At 31.5% G+C, this 20,484-nt stretch overlaps 1 protein-coding gene across 1 annotated transcript; it reads right to left on the bottom strand.

Annotated features, from left to right (window-relative positions):
• Positions 1-10,877: 10,877 nt before the first annotated feature.
• LOC132719832 (uncharacterized) lies at positions 10,878-17,710 on the bottom strand. Its single transcript, XM_060703758.1, is given in 5 exon segments — positions 10,878-12,478; positions 12,480-13,985; positions 14,248-14,533; positions 15,571-15,745; positions 17,585-17,710. Coding segments are annotated over 4 exon segments (3,129 nt in total). The 5' UTR covers positions 15,715-15,745; positions 17,585-17,710; the 3' UTR covers positions 10,878-11,285.
• Between the last annotated feature and the right edge of the window lie 2,774 nt (positions 17,711-20,484).

The following is a 20,484-nucleotide window of genomic DNA, read 5'->3' as shown; positions in this document are numbered from 1 at the left end:
ATAGCTGGTAACCGGACTTGTCAAGACAAAATAACAATGTCTGTTAACATTAACTTCATATAAAAAAGCCACTTACTTATGATGACATTTCAAGTATTAGATCAGCATCCCGCCACTGTTTTTCGTTTGATTAATGAAATATTCAGTATAACTTGACTTTTCATTTACTCATTTAAAAGGCAGACCGAAAAAATATCAAAACGCAACCCTCATCATTATACGACTGTCTACATATACATACAGTCAGCCAACTTATGAACTTAAGATGTGACCAGCTTAGACATTTTTTATTGTTTGTTTCGTTATAACTTTAGATCAGCTACATCGACGTTACAAAATCGACTATATTCCAGCGATATATCGGCCTACGTTTCAGCGATATATCGGCAGACAATTATTGAGATAAGCACAAAATCGACAATATCCCACCTTTACATCGGCGGACAGTTATTCGACTATATCCCAGCGATACCTCAGTAAAATCGACAATATTCCAGCGATATATCGGCGGTCAGTTTTTCGACTTCATCCCAGCGATACATCAGTAAAATCGACAATATTCCAGCGATATATCGGCCGGCAGTTATTGAGTTAAGAAGAAAATCGGCTATATTCCAGCGAACACTTACCGAGTTTAGAGCAGAAAACACTATTGAGTTTAGCACAAAACCGACTATATTCCAGCGATGCATCGGCCGGCACCTACTTAGTTAAAAGATAAAATCGACCAAATCCAGCGAACACTGGAGTTTAGATCAGAAAGTACTCTATTCCAGCGATACATCAGCGGTCAGCTTAGCACAAACATTATTATTATGCAGTAAAATACCGTCGGTTAACTCATAATCATATAAGTTTTAGCATGAAATTCACCTTATTCCAATGATATACCAGTTGACAGGTACACTGGCAGGCAAATTATGAGTTTAGCGCAAATTTCACTTATTTCATTCCAATGATATACCGAAAGGAAGTTCGGCGATTATCACACATTTCCCCTTTTTTCCTATGATATACCTGCGCACATTTCACCTAACTCAATTTAGCAATAGAAGGCGATTGACATCAGTCACATTTTTGTGACAGGTGAATAATTACATGCATATAGATAGACGAGAGAAACGCAAAAAAAAAATCAAATAAAGACGTAAAATATTTAACATAAATTTAATTAACTTTTTTCAAATGGCATTTCTTCTGTTACACATCACAACATAATCACAATTTAAAGCTTGAATTTGTTTTTCCAATGAACAAAAACAAACAAGAAACAAAACAGGTACATTATACATATAACAAATCTGAAAAGAGCATATGGCTGGTGGGAAATTCATATTGGCAAACGGCATTTCACAATTATTTTTAAAAGGAAAAATATATAAAAATACATTAATTTTATATATTGACTTCAATGTATTTACTTTCATAAATGGATGTAAATTGTCATCTGATAATATTCTTTGATTGCAAGAAAGAGAATGTTTTTATACATTAGTAATTTTGACAACATGAATGTCACTAACACAACGTTTTGATATATTAATCACTGAAATAAGTGGTTTTTGTTAGAAAGTAAATGTCACTCTTATACATTTCTTAAAATATTTATATTAAATGCTTTATTTATAAAAATGTTTACTTTTCAAAATCTTCAAAATAAATCAAATCAGAATCAAGAATAAACCCTTTTATGGAATAATCATAATGTATTTGAGTAATTAAACAGACAGAAAAATCATGAAATATCAAGTATAAATCAATATTGAATATTCCAAGGATGGTCATTTGTGACAAGAAATCGTAAAAACTGAAACATACATACAAGAAAATAATGCAAGGGCCAATTACAAAGCAATTCTGGCAATTTGATGCACAAGTACTCTGGGTGAACACCACTAAATATGCTGACAATTGTGTATCTCAAATAATGTGACTATACTTATCAGTGCAATAAATGTTAATCATAATACTGCTAAAATAATAATAAAAAAAACTTACTCATCAAAAATACTCCGATTTATTTACATTTGTTATACAGGGATATAACAGATTCTTTTGTCTACAGATCTAGGATGATAATTTAAAATTTATATGCCCATGCAGGAAAGAAGAAATAGAAAAAATACAAATAGAACCCTTTTTACACACTCAAATATTGCTTCGAGAAGAGATTAAAAATCTATATAAAAAAGAAATTGTTCATCACCTTAGTGCAGTAAAGGGTTAACTCCTATTGAATTCTATAAGGAGTTAAGCTGATACTGCACTAAAGTGATGAAATATCCAACAGTCAAAGAAGAATTTTTTTTATCAATAATTATATTAGAAACCAAAATATCTTTGAGCTGGAGAACCATTTTTGAATAACATCCAAGTATGACATCTAAACTAAAAACCATGCTATGTGAAGCAAAAACTAACTACACATATTGAACAGGCAATCCATCAATAATGCAAGACGGGCATTTTGCTACAAGAGCTCCTAAAAGGACAGCATACTTGATAAGTGATTATCATTTGAAAAGAAGAGCTAAAATCTTTTTAATCCACAAGAACCAACAGTTAAAAACACCTCTTATTTCTAATAACAGAACAAATCATAATACGAAAGGTAGTACATTGTTATATAACAAAACAACAATCTAAATATCCAAAAAATTTAACCTTAACACGCTAGCACCAAAATTGATTAACCTATGCCACCTGAATTAAGCTAACCTAGCCTGTACAGAGGTTTTTTTCTGTTATAAGCTAAGTTTTTGTATAATGATCTGGAAATCCCTAAAACTTTGAATGGACTATTCCAAATTCAAAGCAGGGCAAATAAATTATACAACTCAGAGAGTTAAAATTTCTTCTTTACCAGTATACTGTCAAATTATCAACTTATATCTATACAAACTTATCACACTCTGTTTATGTACTCAACAGATAACCTTAAAGTGAAATCAAGGTCAAAGGTCAAATAATCCACCAAACAAAGGACTTGTTTCTCATTTCAATCGATAACTGATAAACCTGTTTGAAAATGTGAGTTAATTCATAATTTTACTTAATATAACACTTTACCATTTAAAGAAATCAGCAAAAATCAATGGCAACTGCTAAATATTGAATAAATAACACAAATGCCAATTTAATTTGTCATAAATAAGTGCAGACTGAAATTTCAACAATGTTTTAATCATAGTATTTCATAATTCCTTTGGACATATTAATGAATGTGTATGTCAGTAAATTTATTTAAATAATCATGAAATATTTCAACTTTACACAAGTACCCTTTTTTTAACAAATATTGATTTCTTTCACTTTATAATATATACAAGCCACTTCAAGACAATAATGATAATGTCATGAAAATATCTCACCAGACAAAACAAATATCTGAGTAAGCAGATAACAAAACAGTGAAAGCAATACTTAAAGGGAGACTACTCAATCTCAGAAATTATCTTAACAATGAAGTTTAGACTGTACAAATTCAATCAATACTGTGTCTGCAATTATGTGTCATTTTACTGTTTTTATTGCTTTCGAGGGATCAATTCTTTCCAGATAATACCAGATATTTAAGAAAGCTTTTCATATAATATAAAGTTCAAGTAATATCAAAATTGATACAAAATTTTCAAAATTGGAAAGTTCTCGTGTTACAATCAAAGTAGTGTAACAATTTCAATACAATAGTCATCTACATGTACAGATAGAATTATATTATATATTATAAAGGCAATCTGTTGAAACGAAAATTCCAAAAATAAACAAGCATCTAACAATTGTGATTTTATTTTGACCTTCATAATACTGAATATTTGTAACATGGCTTTTCATTGGATAATCCTGACATTTATGTAATCTTTATACACAGCTGCTATCAATTTGTGAAGTAAATTTTGTTTTTCCTCTCTGATGTATTACAAATTCGTTATAAATATATTACTGACAGGTTATATGACTGTATATAAATGGTTGTTTGCAATATAACCCTCTCCTAGCGACTTGGGTTATATTTTCATACAACCGTTTATATAGGGCCATATAACCTGTTAAAAAATCTATATAACAAATAATATATACTGCTGCAACATGTTTATGCATTAATTTATTTTCTACCCATAGAAAGCAATTGTTTTAGTACTGTAAATTTGAAATAAATAATTATGACAGAATATATTGCTGTGAATTACAATTTATAGCTATATAATCCTTATCTAAAAGGTCAAGTCCTGAAATCTTACAACCATATATCTTAACTGAGCCATAATTCATATATTATCATAGGAACCCACTGGTACTGATTCCACTGAACTACATTCAAATGAAGCATATACATAATCAGTATGCATTGGTATCCATATAACTTTATCAGAAGTGTTTATAACTAGTATCATTATACTAAGCATCACAGACAAAATTTGGCACTTGAAACACGATTATCTCCCCTTACAGACTAACATCAACTTACTCTTTATAATTCAACCCTCTCATAACAGACCTATGCCAAAAATATACAGTTAGAAAATCCTAACCTATAGATTAAATTCTTTAAAAGAAAACAAACTTAAGAGAAATATTTTCATAATTTTAGAAATGTATACAAATGTGTATGTTAAATTGTTTTTTCAATCATACAAAATATGATAAAATTTACTATTTTTTTATCAGCAACATTGTTCCCTGTTACAAAGAGTAACAGATATTTCTATATTGTTTTGTTGATGACAGGTGCCTCTAACTAGACTTAATCACTTAATTTATACATCTGGCATCATTTTTACTTATTAGTTTTTTTTTCAAGTGTTCATAAATCTGGCGGTGAGCTGCTTTACAGCAGAAAAATTAAATGATACAAAAGAGTTTTGTTAAATGCAAATAAAATAATTATTACTGGTAACTTTAATATGTAATACAGACAAAATAATAGATAAATAAGAATAAGCTAATAAACTATAGCAAGTAACAACTTCGAAGAATTTGTCACCTTAGTGCAATAACTGTTTTAACTCCTATTCAATATAGAAGGACTTAACCCGTGTCTGCACTAAGGTGAGAATTATGCTATAATATAATAAATATTACAAAACTAATTGATTACAAGAAACTCTATAAAGAAAATACTTTGTAATGATTTCACTTAAATACAAGTGACTAGTCTATAATGACAAAAAAAAAAATCAACCTCCTGAAGCAAATAAAAGATTGTTTCTAGTTCCTTCAGAAAAGAAGCTTTTTACACGCAGAAAATATACAGAAAATACATAAATCTTACCATCCTGCTGGGACTGTGCATGGATTGAATGTTTCACTACCGTTCACTTCTTTCATCTAACTTCTACGGATTTGGCCAAAAATATGAGGTTTATTTTAGGTTTTACGAATTCATTTTAGTTCAATTGAATTGAAATTCTGACAAATGTGAAATTTCAAGTAAATACCATAAATGATTATTGATTAAAGTGAATTAGTCTATAATGGAAGGTGTGTAATACAATTAATGAAAATGTTGATATTATTTAGTATCAGACATAATAACAAACGACAACAGATATATTCATGGGCGTTGTTTGCATTTGTAAGATGAATGATCTAATATTACATATACGTATATAGCAGGTAATAAAATGTTCTAGAACAAATTATTATACATGTAATTCATCAAATAAATGTTCATCCTAAATAAATTAGAAATTTATTAACAATTTCTATTTTTCAAGCAAATTTAAAAAACAATATCCAAATGATATGCTTTTATTGCTTTTGTGAATATTTGAAATACATAAGGAATGTGCCCATTGTAGACCAATCCACTTTAAAGAGACAGAATTTTATATAAGTATAAAAAGTGCTGTAATTCAGTCAAAATTTAGGTTAAAGCTTTGTGTCCTAGATGTATCAAACATAATCCTTAAAAGACATGTGTCAAGTTAAAAGTGACTATCTCTAGTGGTCATTTAAATATAAAGTTTTTCGAAAGTTTGAAAAGGGGCATAATCAAGTCAAAATTCAGGTTTGAGAGGTAAGTGTTATGCCGATGCATAGGTTAAGTAGGACAGCCATATTATCTTTGAATAATTGAACAAAAAGATAAAAGTAAAATTTACAATTGAATAAAATGAATACAAAAGCCTAAGAAGTCTTAAATCAAATTCATTGATTTTGTAAAAAGAAAATCACTTCATTTTTTTTTTATTACACTTAACAGTAGCAGGCAGATGTTGCAGTTGTTACAATGAAAAGCTTATCTGATAATGCTCGTTAAAGAACATAAACAAACCAGTGAGGTGTAACAACTCTACAGCGCATTGTAACATATGATATCTGTCAGCTAATACACAATATGTCAACTGGAATAATAACTCAAATGCTTTAGTTTACAGGTCTCGACACTAACTTTTTCAGCAGGTGGTATGCCGGACCACTGGATTCAAAATTCAGGTGGTCCTTTCTGAACACAGGTGGTCCATCTTTTTTTTTACTCATTTGTTTTAAGGAAACTTCAGATTTAGAAGAACTACACTTAAAATTGGTGACAGAGACACATTTATTATTAGATTTATAACAACTGAAGAAAACATGTATTTTTTCTATTTCAATCTAATCAGATAGTAAGTCATTGTAATCCTATTTAGTATTTATTATCTCATTGAAAAATACATGACAGTACTCATACTTTGGTTAAGTGACTTCTTCCGCAACTCAAGTTAGGGAATAGTGAAACCATTTGTGAATGACTTATTTCCTTACTGTTATTCAAATACTCATTGCTGTTTCCTGGTACATCTTATAAGAATAATAATTGCTTTTTATAGATTACCATTTTTAATTAAACTATTAAGTTATTATATTCTTGTCTTTGAAACAATGAAATATTAATGATAAACAGAAAAATTCCTACATTATAATTGAGCTTATCTTCCTCACAGATTTATTATACATTGTTTGTTGAAATTTATTTATTTTTGACAAAGTATTTATAACCCTTTAAAGTACTTTAAATAAGAAAAAATGGATCTCTGATCGTTTAAAAAAGTAGCCAAAGATTACTAGATATTTAATTTTCACTTTATTATTCATTATTCATGTGTGATACAATGTTACAAATTCAATGCAGTACTAGAGACATTTGAATGAATTTTATATTTTAATTTACAAAAATAATTTTCTACTTTTTTAATTACACTGTTAGCGAGTTAATAAAAAGTTATTGATGTTTTAAGATCTTTTTGAACTAATGAGATGAATGAACATATACCTGTACATCGGAGAAATGGTTTTAAACAACAATTATAGAACACGTTTTTCGACCAAATAACCATTCTCCCAGATGGCCCTGCACCATTTGGAAAATTCAAGTGGTCTAACGGACCAGTTGCCTGTAAAATTAGGTGGTCCTTGCCAAAATCAGGTGGTCTCGGACCAATGGACCACCGCTAATGTCGAGGCCTGAGTTTAAACATATACATGTGTATATACTATAAACCAGTCTGATCGTTATTCTGTGCAAATTTCTTTCTCTTTAGGTACTATAAGTCTGCCCAGACATATAGTGCCAAAACAAAAGGGTTGTCCCAATTTTACGAAATGAATAATATACATCAAAGGTATATCTGCCCAGTTTAAGGATAATTTTTAAGTATATATGTAATAACGTAATAATAATGTATAATGTTCAAAGTTTGAAAGTTTATTTGTTCCACCATTAAGTCTGTTACCTGAAACTACAGTGCAGAACAAAAACCTCTTTACCACAACCATGCCGATTCTTTAAACTGCAAGACTTCACAATATGTTTAACCTCCCTACAGCAACAACCTTTCTGCAACATGCCCTCATGGATGTTGTTCTACAGAAGTTGTACTGTAACTGGTACTGGCGATATACGAGGAAACATGATCATGACCCTAATGGGACTCAAACCCAAGATTCCTAGGTTGAAAGGCTGACACCTTATCCACTGGACCAACTTTTATTTAGGACTTACATCAGGATCTGACAAGAAATAAATATCTTTGAACATAGATGCATATCACATGCTTTTAACTTAAAAATCTGACTGTACTTTATAATGTTGGCAGTATATACCGGGTATTTTATATTTGACCCTGAAGTCAAATGCAGAGCAGAAAATAACATGTTACTTGTATATAACAAAAGTTTAAAGGTATACATATTGCATGAACACGTCCTTTTTTTACATGAAAAAAAATAGAACCATGACTATCTATCTATCAATATGACATTATTCCTCAGCTGTGCTCTGCTATGGAAATAGACTCCAAAAGGATTCATTCAAGTTGAAAAAACATTGTTTCAATATCGAGCATAAAGAAATATATGATTGTAAAAATATAACTGACATAAAAAATACAACTGACAGAAACATGAATAATTAATGTCAATGTGACATAAACTCTAATAGTGAGGTCTTAAAGGAACTCCACTGAGGTCCAAAGGCCTAAAAAAAAAAAATTTCAAATCAAACAAATATCCAGTGAAGCATTTTAAATGGAAAATTCTGCAAAGGATAACAAAGAAATATACTTAGAATTAAATTAGAAATCATTTTTTTGTGCTATTCCTAGCCTGATTCGAGTGAAAAGCATTGCAACACTTTTCATTTTTGGGTCTTTTTGCACTATAAAAATGATCATTCTGGAAATACGGAGAGAGGAAATGAGCTGGAAATGTGCACACAAATAATTAGCCCAGACCTACATTAACTGGTATAAAAATCTCAGAAAAATATTTCCAGTCCTGTCATGTCAAAAAACCTGAGTGGAGTCCCTTTAAAGCTGTTTACTATAATCATAGCATTGAGCAATGAAACACTATAACTTCAAAGACTAGCTAATTGTATATATAAAAGCATTCTGTAGCACCCACAGTGAACTGTTAAAGAAACAAAACAAAACTTGTGTAACTTTAAAGAGAAAAAAAAACATATTAACAATAACAAAGTATTTAAAAAACCTTTTTTATATACATCTCAAATGATTTTATAATTATACAAAGAAAACAAAATTTGTCTATCATTTAAACATTGAAACTCAAAAAATATATATTGTATATTGCCTCTGTTATTACGTTATGTACAAACTCAAAAGAATAAAAATTTAGATTGCTAAAATAAAATAATCATCTGAACACAAAAATAATATTGGTACAAAATAATATTGGTACAAAAATATATTTACTGCAAAGCTTGCAGAAATGAAAGCAATATGTATATACAATAGCTCCTGATAAGCACGCACAAATCTTATACATTTAAAGTATCAACCATAAATAATCCTCAGAGAAAAAAAAAACAACAAAACTTTCAACCCTTAAACTGCTAAATTTGTGTTACTGATTTGCCTTGCTTTGAATTGACACTGCTAAATTCAATTTTTATGGATTTCAATAACAAAATTGAACAAAATAAATCTACCAACAGTATAAAGCCTAGTCAGACTTCACAAAAGTGCAGTGCTGTCTTTCTCTATACTTGAGGCTAACTGTTTTCTAGTGCCAGCAGGTAATGGGTTATTTAATTACTTACAACTACTTTCATGAAATATTTACAAGATACTGAAAGAAAATAATGGAAAATTGATAAAAAGATCAATCTCTTCTTTACTTCTAGTTTTCCATATAACTAAATGGAAAAACAACTACATAATGATAAAAAGTTCAATATTTTCTTTACTTCTAGTTTTCCATATAACTAAATGGAAAAACAACTACATAATGATAAAAAGTTCAATATTTTCTTTACTTCTAGTTTTCCATATAACTAAAATAATAAACTAATAAAACCTACTATGTTATAAGCCTAGACAGAATATTTTTTTGATTGATTTGAGTGAATTACAAAATATATCTCATTGAGTTGAATGAATATCAAAATATATCTCGTTAACTTGTTTTTTGATATCTAAATATCATCGAAACATAAAAGCAACAGTCTTCTCACTGTTATTCACCGAGTCACATAAATGATGCTTCAAGATGAAACAGTAGAAGGCTTAAAGCAGCATGCCTCCAGATTCATGTAAATTTTCATGAAAATTTTGAAAATGTATTTAAAAGTAAAATATTGTTTAGTGAACAAAGAAAGTAATTAACACATTGTAAAAGGCACTTACAATCCACGTAAATTACCAAAAAAAGAGGTCAAAATATACATAAATACCTCTTACTGCATTAGTAACGCAGTAGATTTATAGTAATTGATACTGCAAAATCAGTCATTAATCGCACATTACATGTGAATAATTATTTAAATATTGAATCTTTTTACTTTTCTTAAGATCTTAATACATTTTCTTCTTAAGATTGAATTTTTAAAAATATTTTTGCTCATCTGGAGGTGTGCAGCTTTAAGAAATGAAAACATCTTATTCCAGTGTCTTGCTACATGTAACTATGGCAAAAATGTAAAATACAACTTAAAGAGTAACTAACATGAACTTATATAAATTATATCTCAAAATATATAGAGGATATTCAAGTTTTGTCTATAAATACATGATTTATTTTCATCGAGTGGCATGAAAATAAATATTTCATGAGTGGCAGTAGCCACGAGTGAAATATGAAATTTCATGCCACAAGATGAAAATAAATCATGTATTTATAGAAAAAACTTGAATTTTCTGTTTATTATATACATTTTCCTCTTTTTTGACATTAAAATTTGAAAGACTTTCCCTTAAATTTTGTGTACTGGCAGAATTTAAAAGAAAGTAGTCCGGCAAGACACCAGTGAAAATACGGAAAATATGTTTCACTGCAGTGAAAAATAAATTTTTACAGTGAAAATACGGAAAATGAAAGTATGCATTTTATTTCATCAATATTTCTCAATATTTCATTTCTAAGTATATAATAAATGTTACTATGTACTTCTGTATTTCACATCATAATTTATAACTACATGACATTGTGAGGGTAAAGGTATATAATATTTCTATCTCAAAATTCCCAAAATTTCATTTCAAAATTATTAACTTTTTTTTATCCCATGACATTGTGAAGGTAAAGGTTGAAAAAATATTATTTTTTAACATACACAAAACTAAATAATCACTATTTGGTCTAAGCTAGGACAACATCTTTTTTGCTTTATTTTGACCAACACAACATAATTTGCACAAAGACCACGTGTTCAAAATTTCATAACAGAACTCGATCATAAACAAATGCTTTAAAAACAAAATAAAATTTACAAATTGCGTAAAGATTGCGTAACAACAATAACAACATATTATGTACAATTGTGACAAAAAGTCATCAAAAGTTTAGTCATCATCGAGGTCAGATATCAGGGTATGATATTCTGCATCACCTCCCCCTCTTTTATCACGCCTCTTCCTTGCTTGTGACTTGTCAAAATGAATTAAATCATCCATCTCTAAAGTTTCATCATTTTCATCATCAACATCTTCAAGGGGAAGGAATCCATTTCTCTCATTCACCTTCAGAGTTACTCCCCTTTTTCTTGCAACACATTGCATGAGAATGAAAATTACTAAAATCATTATGCTTAAAGCTAAAGTAGTGTACATTAAAATAATTGAACCCTTGTATTCATAAAAGTACCCTGTAATAACTGGGACAATCATTTGTCCCAGTGCAGAACCTATCACAAAAACGGCTGTGGATTTTCCAGTAAGGTGAAAATATTTCTGCGCCCATGAAATTCCTGCTGGAAAAGCTGATGACATTCCGAGGCCGAGAATCAGTGTTCCTAGCCACAGAAGTTTATCATAGAAATGAATCCCTATTGAAAGCACTAGTCCTCCAATAATCATAAATATCATGTCAAACACCAACATGACAGTGGGACCGCAACATCTCGAGAAAAAGATTGAAAGTCCTCTTCCTGTTGCAAGCGAACCCCAAAATATTGCAGCTGCCATTGCACCCTGCTCCTTAGGCCATTTGTTAAAGTCTACAGCAAATGTTGTTACTAAAGCACCAAATGTTACCTCTAATCCCATGTAACAGAAAAAGAAAACCCCTAATAAAAAGATCAAGCTGGCTTTGGAACATGTAACCGAGGCTTTGAATCGCTCCAGTTCATCAAAGTCTCTGTCGGGGGTTAGACGTCTCTTATCCGTGCAGTATAACACTAGAAATAAAATGGCAATTAGAAATAATGCAATGCCGATACTTAAGTAAGCAAACTGAATTCTGGATATATTTTTCACAGCATGTATTGCATTATGCAGGAAACTGTCGACAGCAGATTGGGGCTTCTTTGATACTTCAGTTGTACTCACTTTATCATTTGGGATCGAAGCGTTTGTGATTGATAGAACATTAACAGTTGAATTAGTACTGAATATTTCCGGTGTTGGCGTAATTTTCACATCAGGTTGAACAGTCTTCAACGTAGTTGGTTGTTTTGTTGCTGGTGTTATTTTTCTTGTACTTGGCTCTGTTGATTTTGTTGTTGTTGTTGGCGCTGGTGTTAATTTCATCGTTGTCTTAACCTTTTCTGATGTTTGTTATTTTCTCTGTTGTAGTTTTCTTACTTGTTGTTGTTGTAGCTTTTATTGTTGTTGTTGTTGTAGCCTTCTTTGTTGTAGTTGTCTTTTCTGTAGTTGTTGTTGTAGTTGGCGGTAAGGTAGTAGTCGTTAGCTTCTTTGTACTTGATGTTGTTGTAGGTTTTGCGGTAGTTGTATTTAGTTTCATATTAGACTGGGGACCAAGTGACTCTTTTTCTTTTTCTATTGCTGGTTCAGAGACCTCCGTTTGTTTTAATGTAGACACAGTACTTGTTACACTCTCATGATTACTTGTGTTAAATGTATTTGTTTCACTGGAAGCTTGGGTAATATTCGCTTCACCAGAATTATTTCCACTAGTAGCATTAATTTGGTCTGTAGAAGTATGATTACCAACCAGTGCGGATTCATTGACTGTTTTATCTTTGTCTAAATCAGGCAGCTTTGTGCTTGTCAGTTCTTTCTTAGTCGTACTAGGAGCATTTTCATCATCTTCATCTTCATTAACAGGTACAGGTATTTTATGCTCATCTAAATGTTTAGCAATAGGTTTACCATCAGCTGTATCGGGTTTTCTATTACTATCAGTGGCAGCACTTGGTTTATGAACTTGCTCTTCGCTTTTCACTTCGGTGGTTGTCGGTGGTGTAGTTAGCAATGTAGTCACACTGGTACTTGTATTACTATCAGTTCTATTTACTGTAACTGTGACATTACTTTTGACTTTAGATGCTAACGAGATGTTTGCATTCTGAGTAATAGTTTTATCTGTACTTGATTTAACATCTGTAAGATTGACTTGAACCAGCTTGTCAGATTCTTTTACTTTATTCTCTTCTGAGTTTTCAGGGCTAACTGTATCACCTTTAGTAGATTCTGTGCCTAATTTTTCAGTCTCATTAGCTTTTTCTGCATTCGAATTGTCTACTAGTTTTGTATTTATATTTGAATTTGTTGTTGTTGTTGTGCCTGCATTAGGTCCGCTCTCATTTTGACCGGTCACTTGTCGCCTTGATAACTGATGTTGTCTCTTCCATCTCCACATTCCAGTATTTTCATCTTCATCATTTCCCGAATCCCTTTTCAATCTACCGCCTAACTGTTCAGGCAAACCTCCATGTGGTTGCAAGTACTGAAAACTATCCATGAGTTTCAAAGAGCCTCTTTCAGAGAAGGTATCTCTTTTTTGTTTTTGTTTCAATCTGTTAGGACTTTCAAAAAAATCTCTTACAGGTCTATTGAATTCTGCCTGTAATGAATCCAGGGACCTCAAGGTAATATTTGCATGCAAATTATTTGTCAGGAAAGGGGCTACAGGAATATTTCCTTGAACAATACTGGTGGCATTGCGTTGCATATCTACATGAGATAGGAATGGTTTCGCCAGAAGTGGGGCTACAAATGCTCCGATTCCAAATGCGAAGTGTAAAGTCTGCATGAAAGGTGGATTCTTCTTTCCCCATAGCTGAATACAGAACACATTGCCTCCTGCAATATAACATATATGTGATAATAAATGTATAAGTATCTAATTGCAGAACATAACTTACAAGGATTACTTTTTTTAATTAGTTTGGTACACATACACACCAATTTACTTTACTACCTGCTTTCTAGGATTTCATGTTTTCAAACGGCTGAATACAGTGAATTTTATATTCAAGACTGCATTTATTTGCAGATAATTTGACAGTGTTCTTAATATGACTCAAGAATAAAGTAATAAACTATTTCATTCAACTATTCTTACCTGTGTCAAGTGCTCCCATGGTAACCCCTTGCAGGGCAAACATTGTTGCCATGACAACCATAGTAAGACTCCATGGAATAGCAACAGTTGCTACAGACGCAAGGAGTAAAGTGCAGAACATCAGGAGTTGTTTATCAAAGCAATCAAACAGAACTCCACCTAGCAACGCTCCTAGGAGATAACCTATTGACCTTGAAACAAATATAACCATCATCTGAAATGTTGTGGCCTTGACCTGGTCCTCAAGGTCAAGTAATGTTGGGCCAGGAATTGACACACATAAACCCTGAAACACAAATGAGTATCTAATTTATCATGAGAAATGTCTATCTCAAAGCATATTGACAACTGTGAATAATCAGCAACACTTTATTTCATGTACAAAATAACAAATTTAAACATCTTCATAATACACACCATTCCCCATTAATAATATTAAATAAGAACAATGTTTTGAATGAAAAATAAGCTACAAATCAAATATGTAATTGTAAGCCCTCTGAATCATTGTCTCTGAGCAGAATACGTTTTAAAATGTTACTTTTCTATGAAATTTAATGTCACAAATATGAACCTAGGGCTGATCTATTTTTGGATTCTAATATATTACTTTAGCACAGGACTTCTAGGTAATATTACACACAAAAAATCTTAGCTATAAGCGATACTGTTTCACACAAGAAGATTAAGTGAATGCAGAAGTCATATGACAAATTATATAGATCTAACCTCTTATGCTAAGCATTGTTGTTAGAAAGTTGACATTTTCTTATACAAAGTCAATGTGACTAAAGTTTCCGCAAGGACAGGGCCACTTTTTAATGCTAGGAGCATGATTTGTATAAATTTTGTATATTATTTCCAGTAGGGCAAAAATGTAAGCTCTAGGAAATGTGGTGTTTCAGAGAATTTAATCTCACTATGTTGATGTGTTTTTGTATGTAACTTTAACTATGACTTCCTGAGGGCATGCTCTATATAATCTTATGTAGAGGATCACAAGGCTGAATATCTTAGTTATGTGCAAAATTCTTTTTGAGAAGATTATTAAAAATTTCATTTTTGGTCTATCAATAGACTGGCTCCTTTTATGTACATAACATATGCATAAGATTGGAACCATTTATGGAACTTTATGGGAAGGCCACCAAAGGTTCACTCCTGTTAATTTTTTCAAAATTTATTGATAAATTTTGGATAGCAACAGACACCATACTATAACAAAAGCTCACCTTGAGCACTTTATGATCAGATGTCAGCTAAAAACAGTTGAATGTTATAATAAAATCTATAAGTGTAGTTCAAAGATTATAAGTCATTTACCAAAGCTAAGAATCCTAGTGAGAGACAGCATGTTTTCATGAGTTTTTTCGACCATTCTTGTGACTTTGGTACCCTTGTTTCACCAACATCTAGCAAGAGACCAGAGTCATCCCTTATCAATACCTCTTCCTCCGCAAGCCCCATGACTTTATTAACTTGCTACTGCATCAAAAATCTAAAATACACATGTAAAGTGTCATAATAGCTTACATGAATTAAAATTTAAATTAACAAGGGTGTTTACAAAAAATAAATCATTAAAGCAGAATATAACCTCTTGTCAGCAAATATATGTTACTGTGAATGGGAACAGCAAGCACAGAAAGTGTTAAACTGTTGAAATAGCACAAAACAAGTTTTATGTTAAAAGACATGTGACCACATTGCAACCACGGCCTCAATCCAATTTGGCCAATGGGGGCAGCAGGTTGAATCCCAAGCAGGGTTCTTGGTGATGCTTATTTCGGCGTCCCAGTGCCCATGTTTATTACGGCTGGACACATACTTTACAAAGCAAGTAGTGTTCTTTTTCTTTATTAATGAAAACACTACAAGGGTGTGTTATCTTTTCACTGTCAGACTACCTTGGACTAAATGATTGGGAAAGCGATATCAGCCTTGAAGAAAAAACAGAGGAAGTTTTGAAATTTAGGGTGAAGTGATGCTAATGTGTCATAAAACATAATATCCAACTTGCAAACTATATAATTTAATTTATAATGAATGGAGTTTTAAACTCAAGTTTACTCTGCTGGAACCGAAAGAGTAATTTTTAAAGCCTTTGTCACCAAGGAATCATTAAATTAAGTGAAAAAAAGGTACTATATTGGTGGAAGCCAGATGCAAAATGTCATCGGTGGCAGCATGGCCAAGTGGTTGTCATGTCAGACTATAATCTATCAATGTCCCTAGCTGTGTGGGAACAAACACTGTTAACAAACATCATTGTCATTTTGTATTTGGTTAAAGTCTTCATTTACATTTGCCAGGTTAAATAATTTGGTGTCATCCGCAAAGAGACGTAAGGTACTTTTAATTTGACTTTCAATGTCATTAATGAATATAAGAAACAATATTGGTCCTAAAACACTTCCCTGTGGAACACCACTTGTTACACTACAATCTAGTCAGATTTACTATTATTAACAACAACACACTGAGTTCTGGTTGGTTCCGTGAACAGATTTGAAAGTGTGTCTATAAGGCATAATAAGCTTACAGATTCCTACACAGTAGAACTGAAATAAATACTGGGAGCTTTTAGAATCTGTCCACATCAAAATCTATATTTTAAAATTCCAACCCTCTAAACCTAACCCTTATCAAAAACACTAACCCTAGAAGTAATCTGAGTGATTTTGTAGAAACATAAATATTGAAGAAATAATATTGTGTTTTAACTTTTAAATCTTTCTTTCACCCTTACTAATAAAAACATTGTAACAATGACTAGTTTTCAATGTCTCTCACTGTCCTGATCATGTTCATTTTCAGGTTTTTACTTTCTCTCACACCTTTTACTAACACACCCAACGCGCACAATTTCCTGCCTATAACACTCGCGAGATGGGTTGGCAGTACTCAGAGATAGATAGGGTAAAATCATAATGTTAAAAAACAGCTGCGGACAGATTCTAAAGGAGTAAAGCCTACTGTAGCCAAATACTGTTTAAATCAAATTAATTGAAAATATCAGACGTGGTCGACAGCTGCTGATGTAGATTACAGCTTAAAGATAAATGGCACTTCATAAAAATAACTTTTAAACAAATTTTAGTCACAAAGGTGCAGACCAAGACGGGATGGGGCCAGACCTAATAGCCATCTGATCATGTGTGTAAAAATCATTAAATTATTTATAATCGTGCAAATTTCCGTTTTTTACAATAACGGCGAGGATTATTTGGCCATATAGCTAGATTTATAAGTCTCGATAAAATTCTTATTCTCATTTATCACATTCAAAACGGCTGAAATGATATGATTTCAAGAAAATATATCCTAAGAAAAATACCAAAGTTTACTCTTCTCAATCACCGGAAGTTTTCTCAAGCCGCTTACGAAATCGTAGCATTTTAAATAGACTTAATTCCGTCCTAAACGGGATGTTTTGGTTACGCAGTACTAAATCAGAAATAAAATAGAATTGATATTTTTTTCGCTTGAACGTAAAGTCGAATTAGTAATGCATTTCAAAGATTGAGTATTATAATAGTGATTGTCTAATAATAATCTGATAATTGATAATAAAAAATGTTCATGATACAATATAAAAACGATATCCAAAAGACTGCCAATGTAATCCAAACGAAATTTTTACGATTTTCTGTTGTTTAAGTAGATTATTGATTTTATTTTCAAAATAAAATATATAAATGAATACAATTATGAAGAAATGCCAAGTTAATTTTATTTTAACGTGTTCACTGATTATTGCTAATTGGATGGTTTGGAATTTTAATTTGAAGATATAAATGATTTATTTCGTAAACACAGCTGATTCCTCAACTTTGAAATACGCATAGAGTTACAAAAAATGCATGCAGAAAACTAGGCTACATTAACTCACGGACTTAATTGATTGTATTTTAAAGTCTGCGATTGACCGTAAACTATAATGCCATCACTACAAATGAAAATGTCAAACATAGGGCCTACATCACTGAGAGATGGTACAACAAGGACCAGACGGATATGTTACCAAAAGACTACTCTAGAAATAAATAAGAGAGAAATAAAAAAAAACAAACAAACAAATAATTATCTTTCATTTAACTGGTAAGTGTTGGCAGTAATAGGCATTTTTTAGTGATTTTGGAAATAAGATACTTACTCGTTATTTATCTACATGTATGTAACAGAAAAAATATCTAGCCAGTCTAATTATTACCTGTTATTTATCGTGTTAACACGAAAACTTATTGGTTAATCATATTTCAACGTCTATAATAATAATTATTATTATAGACGTTGAAATATGATTTTTTTTCAAAACGGCTTATATTCAGTTTTTTTTTGATACATATGATCAGTACATGGCTTGACAAATATGCAGTTTATTTGGATTTTAAAGGCGTTTTGAGCTCCACACCCCAAGTGCCTTGACAGTTTTGTCGACTTCTTCACTACCATTGAACGAAGAACGGGCTACCAGAAGATTCAGCATGAAAAAGACGTCCCCGATGAGACTACTATAGTGGACCGGCAAGGGTGTTAAATTCTCGGACATATGGTTAATTCCGGCGCCGAGTAAAATATACTCAAAAACAAACAAATCTGCGGAAGAATTAAAAATAGCCCCTTGAATATGATAATGGTGAACTACATGTAAACGCAACTAATGGATTACTGTTGAAATATTTGATTAACATAAATACGAAAGCATAAATGTTAAATTTTAACTAAAAACATTTCAAAATTAACCCTTTCTTAATTTCTGTGGGCTTATATTTTAAACTAATGTATGCGGCAACATTTATATTAGTATGGAGTGAAAGGTCCAAAGATACAGGAGGGGACGATGGGTCCTATATAAAAATCTTATATAAAAATAAATTTGTCAAAGGCTTATGCAAACGCTTCCACAAAAGGTGTCACTCCGATACGGAATTAGAACAACACACTGTAGTCTAGACAACATTAAGCAGCGATCTCTAGTTTGATTGGTCATTATAGAAGTGTATTTATTGCATCTGTGTAGTTTTGTGTGTAATATAATGACGTTTAAAGTGTTTATTGTGTATACCCCAGGACCTCATTTCTTTGGAAAGGATTAAAGATGCACTACTCGCAAGGAGACGGTAGTTTAAAAGTGGTCAATTTAAACAGCGTCACAACGTTATGAAGATTTCTAAAAAAAGTAGATGGCTAACATATCATATTACGGCCTCATTTGACTTATTCAGTGTTGCTGTTTAAAGTTGAAGACATTGTATATAATTCACCAAGAAAAGTGAAATCCAGAGGCCGAGTCAAAACTTTTTGGTCCCACACTATATTAAACCTAAAATGTGTTTGATTTACTTTAGAACGAAATTTGACTGGGCAAATGCACCGTGTATATCCAGTACCACCGGAATGTGAAAATAACGCACGATTCGTGCAATAAGTAACGCAGAATTGTGCAATAAATGGCGGATAACTGACAGGATTTCCGACGCGGTAAGTAATCTGGCAAAAATATTTTTATTTAACCGAACTGAAAAAAATGTATAGCTGCATATGGCTGCAAAGACATTACTCTTTATCCATCATCAAGATTATTTCCACGAAATTGTTCACTTTTCAAGATCGTTCGTGAAAATGATGACTTGACTATCGTTTTGAGCGAGATTTTGGCTTTTTGTAGGCTATTATAAGTACAACAATTCATATTACAGCGTATAATTTCGATTTTAAGTAGGCAAGTGACATTTAATAAAATTCTGGTGATATAGAAAATTGACGTAAGTTGATGAAATGGGTTTTAAGTCGTTTTTATGAGGTAACGCAGATGTACGTGAATAGTGCTTCGCGGTAACGCCGGAAAATGTGAATTTTTCATATATGGCACTGAACTGTTATACATGTTTAACGCCATTAATCGGCGAATATCAGAACTTTTCAAATATATTTTTGTGGGGAAACTTTAACTCATTTTATACATAATTTATTTTACATGTAGTTTGATTGAGTAGAAAAAAGACACAGTTTCGAATCCGTCCATGAAACCACAGAGCTATAAGCTTCCTAATGTAAGTCTTTGTTAAAGAGAGTACAAAGCAATGCATGAAAATTTTACTTACTCAAGGAAAGAACGGGGTAGCAACGGGGTAGCATTTTCTCAAAACCTATTGAGATGGTAGTTATGAAAATGAGCTTTGTTCAATTGTAGAATGTTTCATTGTTCTAACTCTTTATTAATTATTAGACATG

This window comes from Ruditapes philippinarum, unplaced genomic scaffold (genome assembly GCF_026571515.1).
Source record: "Ruditapes philippinarum isolate M1 unplaced genomic scaffold, ASM2657151v2 ctg3314_1_1_1_1, whole genome shotgun sequence".
Classification (NCBI taxonomy): domain Eukaryota; kingdom Metazoa; phylum Mollusca; class Bivalvia; order Venerida; family Veneridae; genus Ruditapes; species Ruditapes philippinarum.
The sequence above is the reverse complement of the archived record's forward strand: the minus strand, read 5'-3'. Positions and strand labels throughout refer to the sequence as shown.